This window comes from Xenopus laevis, chromosome 2S (genome assembly GCF_017654675.1).
Source record: "Xenopus laevis strain J_2021 chromosome 2S, Xenopus_laevis_v10.1, whole genome shotgun sequence".
NCBI classification, from domain to species: Eukaryota; Metazoa; Chordata; class Amphibia; order Anura; family Pipidae; genus Xenopus; species Xenopus laevis.
In genome coordinates this window covers 72,945,343-72,959,561 of record NC_054374.1, presented here as the reverse complement: position 1 = coordinate 72,959,561, position 14,219 = coordinate 72,945,343, and the positions used below count along the sequence as shown (strand labels likewise).

General features: G+C 39.1%; 1 protein-coding gene across 2 annotated transcripts; it reads left to right on the top strand.

Moving 5' to 3' along the window:
- Positions 1-205: 205 nt before the first annotated feature.
- Positions 206-12,589, top strand: tekt2.S (tektin 2 (testicular) S homeolog). Of its 2 annotated transcripts, none has more exon segments than NM_001096211.1 (10): positions 206-216; positions 3,792-3,949; positions 5,780-5,905; positions 6,924-7,129; positions 8,795-8,938; positions 9,280-9,394; positions 9,898-10,005; positions 10,391-10,534; positions 10,625-10,704; positions 12,151-12,554. In NM_001096211.1, coding segments are annotated over 9 exon segments (1,293 nt in total). In that variant the 5' UTR covers positions 206-216; positions 3,792-3,793; the 3' UTR covers positions 12,365-12,554.
- Positions 12,590-14,219: the final 1,630 nt, after the last annotated feature.

Genomic DNA, 14,219 nt, shown 5'->3' with positions numbered 1-14,219 from the left:
GTTGATCCTCCAGCATTCAGTAACTCCTCATCTCTGTCCTGCACTTTCCTGTGAAGCTCCCTTGTGTCACATAAGTCCCGCCCACTGCTTAGCAACAAATGATTTGTGTAAACACCAAGGTTGGCTCACGTTTCCCTGGTAATGTCTGCGTGCTTAGAGACAAGTTGCAATTGTGGAGCACAGAAAGAGAGCACAGGGCTGAGAAGTAGCTGCAAGGTGAGATCCTTTCCACTTGTCTCTGGCGATTGGGGGTTTGGGCTTTAGGGGCTTTAGGGGTTGGGGATCACTGCCTTTAAGGCTCTTACAGACGAGCATTTGAAGCTGCGCTCCCCTGCATTCCATTTTTATGCGTTCAGCTGCAGGGGAGCGCAGGAGTAGACGCATTTAGTTTTTTTCAATGGGGCTGTACTCATGTAGGCGCCGAACGCAGGTTGAGACGCAACATGCTGCATTTTTCCTGTGTTCGACGCCTACATGCGCCTGTGCATTTGGCCAGATCTCAAAACCAGCGGACCTTTGCAAATTAGGGACAGGTAGTTATTAGTGTAATGATTAGTGGGGAATACCAGTGGGAGGATGGAATATAGGCATGGCTATAAAGTTCACTATAAGTTATCAAGGTAATCAGTCCACACTGTCTAATGTATGGCATTTAGTATACACAAAACCTTGTAATGCAGTCTAGGCGTTCATTTTGTACAAAAACCTAGAGGAAGATGCACACTTGCATTCATGCTGAAATGATGTGATAATCTTGGAACTTTCCACTGTAATAATAGCAACATTGACTTATATGCAACCTCGACAGGTCTGAGATGTCTCAGATTCAGACTTTTCCATCCTCAGGGTTTAATCAATTCTGAAAAATTCATGATTTTTTAAAAGTCTGATTTTATAAAAAAAATCACTCTGCCATAATTGATTGTAATACAAATACCACAACTATTGTATAGAATAATGACAACTTAATACGCTCTTGTGCCTTATAAATCCAAGCTAGGGATGCAGGGAATTCATAATTTTCAGATCGGCCCAAAAACAAATCCTCCTTTAAAAATGTGGCTGTATACAGAACCCAAATCTAAATATTTAGATTACAGAAAACATTCATACTAAACTCATCTTAAATCTTTGGTTAAAGGGGTGCTTCACCTTTAAGTTACCTTTTAGTATGTTCTAAAATGGCTAATTCTAAGCAAATTTTATAGTTGTTGAATTATTTGCCTTCTTCTGACTCTTTCCAACTCTCAAATGGGGGTCACTGACTTCCTTCTAAACAGCATATGTTCTGTAAGGCTATAAATGTATTGTTGTTGCTAATTTTTATTACTCGTCTTTCTATTCTGGTCTCTTATTCAAATTAATGCATGGTTGCTAGGGTAATTTGGTTTCTTAGCAACTAGATTGCTGAAATTGCAAACAGAAGAGTTGCTGAATAAAAAACTAAATAATTAAAAAAGTAATTGCAAATTGCTCAGAATACCCCTACATCATACTAAAAGGTGAGCAGACCTTTAAGAAAGCCCTATCTTGGGGAATGCATGTTGGGCAACAGCTGCCCTCATTGCCTCTGATTTTTCCCTTCATATTGAACTACAATTGGAACTGATTAGTGTTCATCTATGTGACAGAGTAAATGCATCTCCCTGTAACCTTACCTATACATTCACAGCACATTTTTGCTATGTGAGACACATTAATATTAAATACAACACCTCACCTTAGACAATGATGCACTAATATATATCATATTACAGTGTTGGGCTGGCTTACCTATAGCATATCGAGAGAACCTGACCCTAGGAATCTATTTACCAGGTTGACAGCCCTGCCTTTAAAGGAACAGTTCAGTGTGAAACTAAAAACTGTGTAAATAGATAGGCTGTGCAAAATAAAAAATGTTTCTAATATAGTTAGTTAGCTAAAAATGTAATGTATAAAGGCTGGAGTGAACAGATGTCTAATAAAACAGCCAGAATCCAACTTCATGCTTTTCAGCTCTATAACTCTGAGTTAGTCAGCGACTTGAAGGGGGGCCACATGGTACATTTCTGTTCAGTGAGTTTGTAATTGACCCTCAGCATTCAGCTCAGATTCAAAAGCAACAGATATGACCCATGTGGCCCCCCCTCAAGTCTCTGTTTGGTTACTGTCTGGTAACCAGGGTAACCAGTCAGCGTAAGCCAAGAGAGCTGAAAAGCAGGAAGTAGTTTCTGACTGACATGTTATACATCAAATCACTCCAGCCTTTATACATCACATTTTTGGCTAACTAACTATATTAGAAACATTTTTTATTTTGCACAGCCTATCTATTTACCCAGTTTTTATTTTTACACTGAACAATTCCTTTAAGCAATGGTTTCTTATGTTTTGTGGGATTGATGTACTGTGTACATCCAGATTTAACCAGACATTTGGGCAATTGCACACCATTATCAGGAAAATTCTTCAGAACAAGGTTCAGCCTTAGGCAGATTGGGCCCAATCGGACCCCACTGTCCTGCTTTGCTGCCCATAGAATAAAGTACTGGATTGGAAGCTAAAATGTCCCACTTCTAAACAGTGCCAAAGTCAAACAGTCAGGATTTGTTGTTGCTAGGCAATATGCGACACAAGCTTCACAGGAAAGTGCAGGACGGGGATGAGAAGTTACTGAATGCTGGAGGATGAAGTTATCGTCAGATTAGGAAAGCTTGGAAATGGCAGTGCTACTAAAATAGAAAGGATAATCAGTGTTATCCTTCTGTCCCGTTTCTCTCTATAAGGTACCATTTGTTTTCTTTGCCTGCGCCCCCAACACTCCTTTATCCAGACATAATGTTGTAGAACACTCTGGCTCCAGCTCACAGATAGAACCATTTTTGCCCTAACCAGCCCACCTTTAAAGCTATATAAGTAAGCCACACCCACTGTGAATTAAGTATTAGTCCCAATAAACATTTCAGAGGTGCACTATATACAGGGCAGTGATGAGAGATCACAGTACAGTACTGCGTCCCATTTAGCAGTGCACAAGCACAGTGCTGGTGCTTTGTTGTTTAGGATCAGTGGCGTAACTATAGAGGAAGTAGACCCAGCAGAGCCATGGGAACCTTGGGGTCAGTTTTCTCTATAGCAATGCTACTAACCAAGAATTTGTGTGTCGGGTTGTGCCCATTCCCTGTGTGGGCTGTGCGCATGCAAGCAGTAGAAGGTGTCCGCCAAGGAAAACGTTTAGGAGATATTTTTGCTGGGCGGCTCAGGCACCACCCAACCACTTCTGCTACTGTGCTGGTACGCCGTTGTTTAGAATAATGACTAGATTGACTTCCAAGTGTCTTCACAGTGAAAACGAGCTTGAGCAGCTTTTTTTCTATAAGGTGTATATAGATATGATTACTCCAAGGCTAACTCATGCATATGTTATGCTAGTGCCAAAGTAATCAAGTAACAATACATTTTATGGGAATACAGACAGGCCTGCAATGGGATTCAAAATAGACCCTGGCATTTCAAGTACAACGAGGCCCAAGCAGCCCCCCACCAGACATTTTATGGCATGAATACACACATAGGACTAATGAAGTTAAAATTTTGAAACCCTCATAATGGAACAAGCAACATATTACTAACACATAGCAGCACCCTGTAGGCCACTTACTGTATGGTGGATCTTTACCAAAGCTTAATAACTTTACTTAATGCTAATGCTTTTCTATACTTGGTCTGAACGGATGCTCAGAAACAAATTTGCTCTTAATGGATGTGTTGTTACTCTGTGCCTCACACATAAAGTGACTTCATTTCAGATATGGCCACTTTGAGTCTCAAGCCAGGAAGCAGATTTACTGTGACAGACTGGCACACCAACGCCGCTCTCATCTCCACCAACGCAGAGAGGCAGCGCCTTTCTTCTCATCAGATCCGTCAAGAAGCCCGGGCTCTTCGCAATGAGACAAGTAACCAGGTATGTTATATGGTCTTTTTTCGTGAATAAAACATTACTATCTGCATTAACTTACAGTAAATGTAATTCATCCTCTCTTATGGTAATGGATGTCAAAATTATTATTATGTCATATTATATAATGCTTCCTAGACAGTTACAGGTTTATTTACTTGTGCCCTGTACACAAGTGCAAGAGCACTTCGAGATGTAGGGGCAAATTTACAAAAATGCGAAGTGGCTAACGCTGGTGAAAATTTTGCCACTGCACTTCAGTGACCCTGGCAAAAATTCGCCAGCGAAGTGGATAGGGTGCGAAGTTGCGCTAGGCTAACGCTGGCGAAGTTGCACTCTGGTGAAGGGGGCGAAACGATGCAAATTTACAGAGATTTTTTTTTTTTTGTGAACGTTACCTCCTTCGCCAGAGTTTACTTCGCCAGGTCAGAGCAGGCGAAGTTCAATAGAGTAGATAGGAGTTTGTAATGAAAAAAAGTTGAAAAATTTTCTAAGTCCCAAAAAAACGCTGGTGTTTTTTGGGTGATAGGTTGAAAAAGAGCGAATTTTTTTTAGGGTGCCCACCTTCCCCCCAACATATGGCACCTTACATATACTGTGGGCACATGTGTTGGGCATTAAAATACCTATTTAAACTTCTATTAAGTTTCCCTGGGCTTGTGTAGTGTTCTGTATGCTCTGCAGCATACACGTCCATTCAAATTCAAATTTGGCGCTGTGTGCAAATTAGCCTTCTCTAGCGCAACTTCGCTTAGCCTGACAAATTAACGCTAGCACAACTTCGCTACCTTTCGCCTCCTGAGCGCAACTTCAGATTTTAGTGAATTAGCTGCGGCCTGGCGAAAATTCGACAGGTGAAGTGCGGCGAGGACTGCGCTAGCGCAACTCCGTAGGTTAGTGAATTTGCCCCGTAGAATCATACCCCTTAGTGATCGTTTTTGTTTTTACTTACTTGTGTCCTATTTTGGATTTATTTTAATGAAGCAGTAAAAAGATAAGTTTTAATAATTAAGTCATGTGTCATCTCCAATAAGACAAATGATCTCATTGGGCGTGATGGTTTCGGGAAGGTAACACCATATAAATGCTTGAATACACAGTGAATGGAAACGCCAGACTGAGTAAACTTAATAGCAGTTAGTAGGGTGGATAGTGGGTGGGGCAACCTCATATACCTTCTTTGGCATCTTCTTTATTGATATTATATTTATCGAATATTCAGCACACCCAATATCTTAACATGAGACTAATAAGCAGGAAATGCTTGGGTAGACACTGAGGAGAGTGATATTTTATTATAAGCAGTAGAGCACAGTGTGCAGCTGGTGATATTACAGTATGCAGAGATGTATTTAGATGGTGAGCCGAGTTCCTCCCTATTGATGCATGCATAGACAGTTCTGCTCTACTGCACATGTGCCAGGTACCCCCTCCTCTCCGCTTCAATTCTAGGGGAAGGATGGAGAACTGAGTTTTTGTTTTTTAGATGTGCTTTTTTAATTTAACATATAAGCACCCAGTCTCCACCCCCTGAAAGCTGCAGTCCTAGGCACGGCCCTCTGGTGTTTTTATTATAAACACAGCCCTAAAGGTATATTATATATTATGTTCTGTTATTGCTCAGTACATATTTCTTTTTGTACTATATTTGCTGCATCTTTTATTTCTGTTTATTGTCCTAACTGAAGACAATAAATACATTCTAACATGCTTAATTGATTTTTAGGGATAATCATCCCTTTCTTTTCTTACATAGGGATGAAATATAAGGTCTTGTGCATTATTCACACATCTCGTCAAGTTCCACCTTTAACATCCTTTGTGTCTTCTTATTAGACAAAGTGGGATGAGCAAGACAACAGCACCCGCTTTGCTGAACGCATAGATGAAGTGGAGAAGTGGCGGCAAGTGCTTGACAAGTGTCTGTCTGAAGTTGATGCTGAAATCAATGCCTTGACTCAGGTGTGTTTTCGCTATTTGCAAACCACAGATTGGTAGATTTAGTAAATGCAGGTAGCACGCACAGATGCTCAGATATATAAAAAGAAGTATGTTCTGCCTCCACTTTTTTTAAGTTTTTTATTTATTTTTATTTTTTCTGCCTCCACTTTTCACTTTTTCTTGGTTCACATTTTTAGAAAGACCAGTAAAAACCTCTGATTATTATGCAGGCTACTGTTGATTATACAGACATATTCAGAGAACAGCCTCTCTTTAGATAACTGCCACTCTGTTTGTTAAAAGGTTAACAGTAAAGCTGCAGCATCCCCTTAATCACTTAGAAATCCTTCTACTCCTCTAACCCACTCTGCCCCCTCCCTCAGTAATTTACTTTGGCTGTTGGCTCATGGGTATGCTCAGTTCTTCTCAGCTCAGATTACTAAACACGCTCTCCAGTCTAACAGCCAATAAAGAGATTGCGTTGCTGCTTCCCCATAGAAACTCTAGCTGTCTGCTCTTATTTTTTTCCTTTAATACTGGATATACATGCAAATGAGATTTCATCCAAGTGCCCTTACTAGACCCATATATTTCAGAAATCACTAAGATCACTTTTATGCTGACCACACAATTCCATAATTATTGATTGGCCTGCTTGTATCATGATGGGTAGAATATGTAAATATTATGGTCATGCATGTTAATGAATGTGACCTGAGTGGTCAAATTTCTGCATGTTAATGCAGGAGCTTTCCACATCCAAACACATAAACACACTGGCTCATATTTTGGCTGATTTTTGTTTTGTTATTGCACTAGCTAATTAGCCAATATAATTCCTAAGGGTGTCCACACAAATATATATACAATTGATCATAATGCTTGTTTGGAAATTGACTGAATTATGAGTCAGATCTGGTGGTATGTGGCCTTTAATACACTGCATCTGTGCGATGTTCTAAAATGAGGTAAGGTCCTACTAAAAAGAACACAGACTTTTGATGCTGCTATCATTTAATATATTTTTGGGGGTTTGCAGATCAAAGATGAAGCAGAACAAGCCCTGCAAGCTAAAAATGTCCCTTTGGATGTGGCCATTGAATGTTTAACTCATCGGGAGAGCCGCAGGGAGATTGATCTAGTGAAGGATCCTGTTGAGGATGAGCTGCACAAGGAGGTGGAGGTGATCGAAGGTGTTCGCAGGGCTCTGCAGCAGAAGATCAGTGAGGCATTTGAGCAGTTATGGTAGGGATCAAAATCATTCCTCAGGAAACACGTGTGCTCTTCTCCTGCTCCAGTTCTTCTCTCTCCTCCTATCACTTTGTTTTTCCTGTTCCTCTCTTTTCTCCTCGTATGTGCCTGTATTTTAATCTCAGTTCTCTCTTTTCCCTATTGTGTTTTTTTCCCACAATTCTTCTCTGCCTACCTACTTTGTTGTTTTGTATTTTCACCCTCTCTCATAAACCATTCTTTTACATACTGTACCCTTCTTTTTCTTTACTACCACCTCTTCTAGCAATACTATTCTCCCTCTTTCCTACAACTAATTAAACTTGAGACTGGGAGTCACCACAACTAATAGGACACTTGTTTTAGCAGTTTGGTTTTCTATAATCTCTACTTTCCACTTAAATGGTTATATACTGTGAGCTCTTGATAACATCTACTTAGAATAACAGCGAGGAAGTCATGTAAGCAGCCATACTATTAGAGGCACTAATGGTGTATTTTGTACAGTAAGTAAAGCATAAGCAAGCTAGCCCACAAAGCCAAGCAGAGTTCCTGACTTCCTTAGTAAGTAAAGGGGCAGTAAACCCCCTTGTTCAACATGATTGTAATGTATAGGACTTGTACTACTTTTTGCTTATTATCTAAACAGGGAGATGAAAGCTACTCCATGTTTGGTCCTTGTGAGGCAGATGATTAGATTACCTGTGTACTGATAATCCCCCTCCTAAGGGTAAGGTCACACTGGGCGTTTTGGGGAGATTTGGTCACCTGGCGACCAATCTCCCCAAACGCCTTCCCTCAATCTGTGCCGGCTAAAATGAAAAAATGCCGGCGCTAATCACACGCAGCGATTCGTTTTCCGAAGTCGCCCGCACCAAACACAAAGTAGCTTCAGTTTCCCTGTTTGTCCTGCTTATCTTAATATATATGTGTATATATATATATATATATATATATATATATATATATATATATATATATATATATATATATATATATATATATATATAATTTTCACATAGAGCCGCACACCATTTTCTTCTTCGTGAATCAAATAATATTTATTTGCATAGATTTGTTTTCAATGTGAAAATTGTACATAATATTTGAACCAGCACCCACATTCACAAAATCCGGATCCGAGTGCGGCTGCCTGCAGGAAATTATATATATATAATCTTAAATAAAAAAAACACAGATTTTTAAAAATTAAAATAACAGGCAAAAAGCATGTTTGGCTCAAGCCCTATTCACTAAATTCATGTTGAACAAGATGATTCATGTGCTTCCTTAATATAACATTTTGGTTTTTGTTTTACTGCAAACAACAAAGCCAATGCTGATTGTCAGTAGTGCCTTGACTTATTCTGGGACCAGTCAGTTACAGCAGATCAGATCTGTCAGTGAGCCACAGCATTAGCATGGTGATTACAGATGAGGAAAAAGGTTCGGTCGAGGAACTCACAAATTGTTAAATAGAAAATGGGAGCATAAAACAGATTTATAAAACATACAGTATAAGTTAATGCATATTTTAACCATAGCAATGATTCCCCTTTAACATGGATGTCTCTGACTGAGAGAGGCTTTGGAGCTCTTAGGGCACTTGCTATGGGACCTATATAAAGTAAGAATGTCTTTTGAGTTGATGATTATTTACATGGGGTATTTCTTCTTAAGCCTCCTACAGGAAGCACGACACCAGCTGAATTTTGACCAGAGAAGCAAGACTGAAACAGTCGAAATAGATCAGACCTGCTTATCACTAACTAGGAATTCACCAAACATCTCTCTTAAAGTGGATCCAGCTCGTGTACTAAATGGGTAAGAGCACTCATTGCCAACATAAAACATGTAAATTGTGTGTGGAATCTGTAAATAAAGGACATAAAAATAGAGATGAGCACACTCCATATATCCATTCAGTTATGAATATTTGTATAGAGCCTGGCGAAGAATTTGCAACAAAGCCAAATCATTTTATAATGATTTTACAAATGATATTTTACAATGCACTATTCTGGAAGTCCACAGGTGCCAAACATGGTTTATATAACAAATGAGAACAAAATGGCTGAATTAACTTTATTAGCAAATATTTTGGGAAAGCATATAAAGTAAAAATGAACAGGGTGATATGAAAGTGTTGCCCCTATTATCAACAGGACCACTACACCCCAGGAATGGGAGCAGTTCAGCCGTTACAGTAAGGAACGAGCAGAGGCGGAGGTCAGAACTTCAGGAAGACTAAGGGAATCTATTTCTTTGACCATTGCACAGGTAAACCTTTGACACAAGCACCAGGGAATACCAATCGTGTGGGACTGTTGGCTAGTTTGCATTAAGATATATATATATATATAGAGAGAGAGAGAGAGAGAGAGAGAGAGAGAGAGACATAAGAAGGATAATTTGGATCTTCATACCTTAAATCTACCAGAATATCCTGTAAATATTAAATAAACCCAATAGGTTGGTTTTGCTTCCAATAAGGATTATTTATATGTTAGTTTGGATCAAGTACAAGCTACTGTTTTATTATTACAGAGAAAAAGGAAATCATTTTTAAAAATGTGGATTATTTGATTATAATGGAGTCTATGGGAGACAGCCTTTCTGTAATTCGGAGCTTTCTGGTTAACGGGTTTCCTGATAACGGTTCCAATAACTGTATTAGGTATATAGGTTTTTTATATATGTGAGCTAATGTGACGTTTCACTAAAATTTACATATAATATATAGATATTTTTATCATTTGCATGCAATTTTCTCTTTCTAACAGACAAATAATGAATGCGAAGCCCAGAGAGTGGCATTGGAGTTTGCATTCAGGAAGAGGATCCATGAATTTGAGAGAGCTCTAGCTGAGCTGAACTGGCAAGAGAAAAATGTAAGGAAGGCTTGTGTGGCTTTTTTTGTATGAATTATAGGCATGCCGGCTGCCCTCATCCTATACAAGAAAGAATAATAGACAGGGAAGCATATGCATGATTCATATTTTTACTTCATTTTATGCTTCGAATACTAGTAGTACAAGACTTGTGTAGTGCAAGAGTAGTTTTCTGCATAAATATACTAATATACAGAAAATGCCCCATTATCCTAAGATGATACACTCCGATTTTTATCTGTGATCAATGCAGACTTTTTTTTTAACTGTTAACAAGCTTGTTATAGCAAGCATGGATTTTATATAAACAGTCCTATCTGAATGCAATACATTACTGTCAGGATGCTCAGCCAGCAATGAGGCCCACTTTGTCATTCTTTCTCAGACTAAGGAGGAGATTGAAGAGATGGAAGGAGATATTCGGCACCTTGATGAAGATCTAAGAGAGAAGAAGGGGTCTCTGAAACTGGCTCATACACGCCTGGAGACCCGCCTGCACAGACCCAATGTAGAGCTCTGTAGGGATCAGGTATGGTAAAGCAAGATGTAACTCTAAGCACACTTTGCTCATTGATTTGCTACATGGTGTCAATTCACTGTTTAATGTATTTCTGCCCAGGTGCAATATGGTTTGACAGATGAAGTCCATCAAATTGAAGGCACTATTGCTGCTTTGAAGGAAAAACTGGCTCAGTCACAGTAAGTTCCCTGTGACTGTACATCCCTCTTCAATCACTTCACTACAATACATTGAATACATTTTATAATATCTCTTTCTCTCTGTCTCTCTCTGTCTCTCTCTCTCTATATATATATATATATATATATATACAGTGTCCAAGAATGCCCGTACTTGCTCTCCTTGTGTAGAACTTAAATCACTCCGGGTGCTGTGCTTAATTTGGTAATAGACAAATATAGACGGTTAGCACTCACTCCTGTTCAATTGCCATTTATTAAATTGTAGGCTTCATATCAAATAATCATAATCATATGATTATGGCAATACATCTTGAAAAAAGGGTTCTAGTCCATGAACCGAAATGTTGATGTTATTTGATGAAATACAATTTAGCCTACAATTTAATAAATGGAAATTGAAAAGGAGTGCGTGCTAACCGTCTATATTTGCCTATTACAAAATTTGTGTGTACAAAATTGAACACACACACACATATATATATATATATATATATATATATATATATATATATAACACAAGGGAAAGTTGTGCTCACCACTATTTTTTAAAACCTTTAGGCGGGGGTGCAATAAGGGTGTGACCACAAAATACATATAGTCAAATACAAGAGGTCCTCTGCACTCAACCCATTATCAATATATTTAAGACAGAGACATTTTGTGCATACTGCTACTGAAAAATGCCTTACCCTTTAAACAACACAGGGATTGTTTGTCCATATATTGCAATATATTTAAGCTGGCCAACTACGTCAAAGTCATCCCATATCTGGCCAGTCCTACATTTTCATCTGATTCATTAAGAATTCAATTGCTTAATTATACATTTCACAAAGGGACTAAGTTTTACCTGCAACTTACTAGCTGCTTTCAAAGTAAAACTCCCAAACTTGGCTGCCCTTTTATTAGACACCAGTGGGATCACCTGACTATAGCTGGGAAGGGTGGGAGCTGCAACATGGAGCTGGTCACTGCTCCTGTATAACTATAACAAACAAGGGAAAGTTGTGCTTTCAGATAAGTATCCTCACTCCAAAGTCAATCTTAATAGAAGAGGGGTGCCCGGTAAATCGTGTATACACCAATAGTTTCCAGACCAGCACTCCCCTTTGTGTAAAAAACGTAATATTTTATTGTTGCATAGTAACAATATTGAGGATCTTTGAAAAAGGTCCCAATAGGAACTGAAATGTTGGGCATTGATACTATGCAAAAATAAAGATTACGTTTTTTACACAAATTGGAGTCCTTTTTTAGTAGTTTTGAGAATGGTGTTACTTGTCAATTGAGCTTTCAGGATGCAGTTAAAGGGCCTCACATATATGCTTATAATTCCACCTAAATAGTGAAAATGTACAAAGTGTGGTGTAGAAAGATCAACCTAAAGTTAAACTTGAGATGTTTATATTTTAGCAACAGGGATAATTATTTTTTTCTCTTTAGGAATGCTCTTGATGCTTTGTATAAGCATCTAGCCCGAATAGAAGTGGACACAAAGTGGAAGCAGAACTCTCTCAACCTGGACAACAGATGTTTAGACACTCGTCGCAAACTCACACTGCCTCCTGAGAAATATGTTGCAACTTCAGACATGTTCAATCGAACCGCCAACCGCAATCTTTCACCCCTAAAGAATCAGCAGTTAGAAATCGCTTAGAGCTCAGAGAATCTATAATATTTCAATAAAAGCAGGGTTAAGCACTACTGCATATATTAAACAGAAGCAGTGAGCATCTGTAGTATATTTATAAAACAGAAAGAGACAAAGGAATCTAGATGAAACTGTCTGCAAAAAAGGGAATGCATAACTAAGATCTGAATAAATGCTGTCGTGTGTGCAAAAAAAATATTTCTGCAAATATTCAATAAAAAAGAACAGGTATGTCATAGGTATGACATTGATGTCAGAGATTAAAACAAGTGGTCTTTTTAGACATGAGAAGATCAATGCTCAGCTTAACTCTCTTGACAATTAATTCATAATAAGGACAAGCAAAATAAAGGCCCTTAGTTTACAGTTTACAGTTCCAAAATAAAACATGATGGCAGGCAACCCCATAGACCTTTTGTGGCACTGTGGAACTGTGTAAGATCTGTGGTCCTGATGAAGCAAATATACCATAGTACATGTATGGGATACATTACCTTGTACTTGATCCAAACTAAGATATAATTAATCCTTATTGGAAGCAAAACCAGCCTATTGGGTTTATTTAAAGTTTACATGATTTTCTAGTAGACTTAAGGTATGAAGACCCAGATAACAGAAAGATCCGTTATCTGGAAAACCCCGGGGGCCCAAGCATTCTGGATAACAGGTCCCATACCTGTATAAACTTGCAGAAAGAAATTTTAGACATCTCACATCTGGTTTCAGGGGCACTATTTTTGTTTTGTTTGTTCTGTTTTCCTGGTAAGGCTGGCCATTCAGTACACTTACCATAAATTGAAGACCAAGTTGCAGTGATTATTATAAAAATATGTTTATTTGAGCCCTGGTTAAAATGAGCAAATCATAAAGCAAACAAATATATAATGGTCATGTTGGCTGAGGACTATCCATATCTGCTAAATGGGGTCCAAAGTGACAAGAATTGGGCAGTGATTCTCCTGTCAGTATAACTGGTTCTGTACTGATTGAAACAGAAGAGCGTTCTCATTGATTATTGGTTTAGACCACTTTGGACCACTTTGGTATAAATGAACAACATGCAATGTAAAAATGGCAATACATGGGTTGACTCTGCAGGGTATATAACTGATCAGCCTGAAATTCAACAGACAGATACTCCACGTTCTATTGTTCCATTCATTTGTTTGCTGATCAGTAACGTAACTGTCCGGCGTGAGTAGTTACCCTCCTCCAGAAGCAAACACCATGGTGGATTTGAGGGGTGGGGGCCCAGTGCAGTTGCACCCCTGCACCTCCGGTAGTTCCACCACTATTGCTGATGTCTTATAATTTACCATACATTGACAGACATGAAACATTGGCAAATTTATTTTCAACTTATTCGTACTTTGCCTTTTAGTGAATGATGTACACTATATAACATGAACACAATATATTCAGTCTTGTTACAAATGGCATAGCAACAGGCGTAACCTCATTGTATAGACCAAGCCATCAGACTGCAGGGTCCATAAGATTAAATAAGATGTGCCCAGCTAGGGTTGCCATCTTTGGGCCCGTCTAACTTCGGGCAGTGCCAGAGCCGTTAAGGGGGCGAGGCAGTGGCAGGACTATGGCACGGTGATCGGCAATTGGCCGGTCGCCGCGTCAATTATAGGAAATCCTGCCCCGTCTTCCTAATTTGGAAAACCGGGCAGGCAGTTTTGAACCAGATAGCCCTTCAAAAAACCGGTCCGTCCAGGTCAAAATCGGACAGGTGGCAACCTTATGCCCAACTTGTGGTGGGTGATATCGGGCTGATTCAATCGCAGGCCCTATGATTGGATCACAACGAGATGAATACATGCAGTTGATTGAGGACCGCATCAACGAACCGATG

Bases quoted from the DNA above. Each gene is read 5' to 3' on its own strand.
- tekt2.S (XM_018248459.2), top strand. From the start codon at position 3,794: ATGGCCACTTTGAGTCTCAAGCCAGGAAGCAGATTTACTGTGACAGAC. The intron at 3,950-5,779 runs GTATGTTATATG...TCTTCTTATTAG, and splicing joins GCAATGAGACAAGTAACCAG to ACAAAGTGGGATGAGCAAGA. The intron at 8,939-9,279 runs GTAAGAGCACTC...TATTATCAACAG, and splicing joins CCAGCTCGTGTACTAAATGG to GACCACTACACCCCAGGAAT.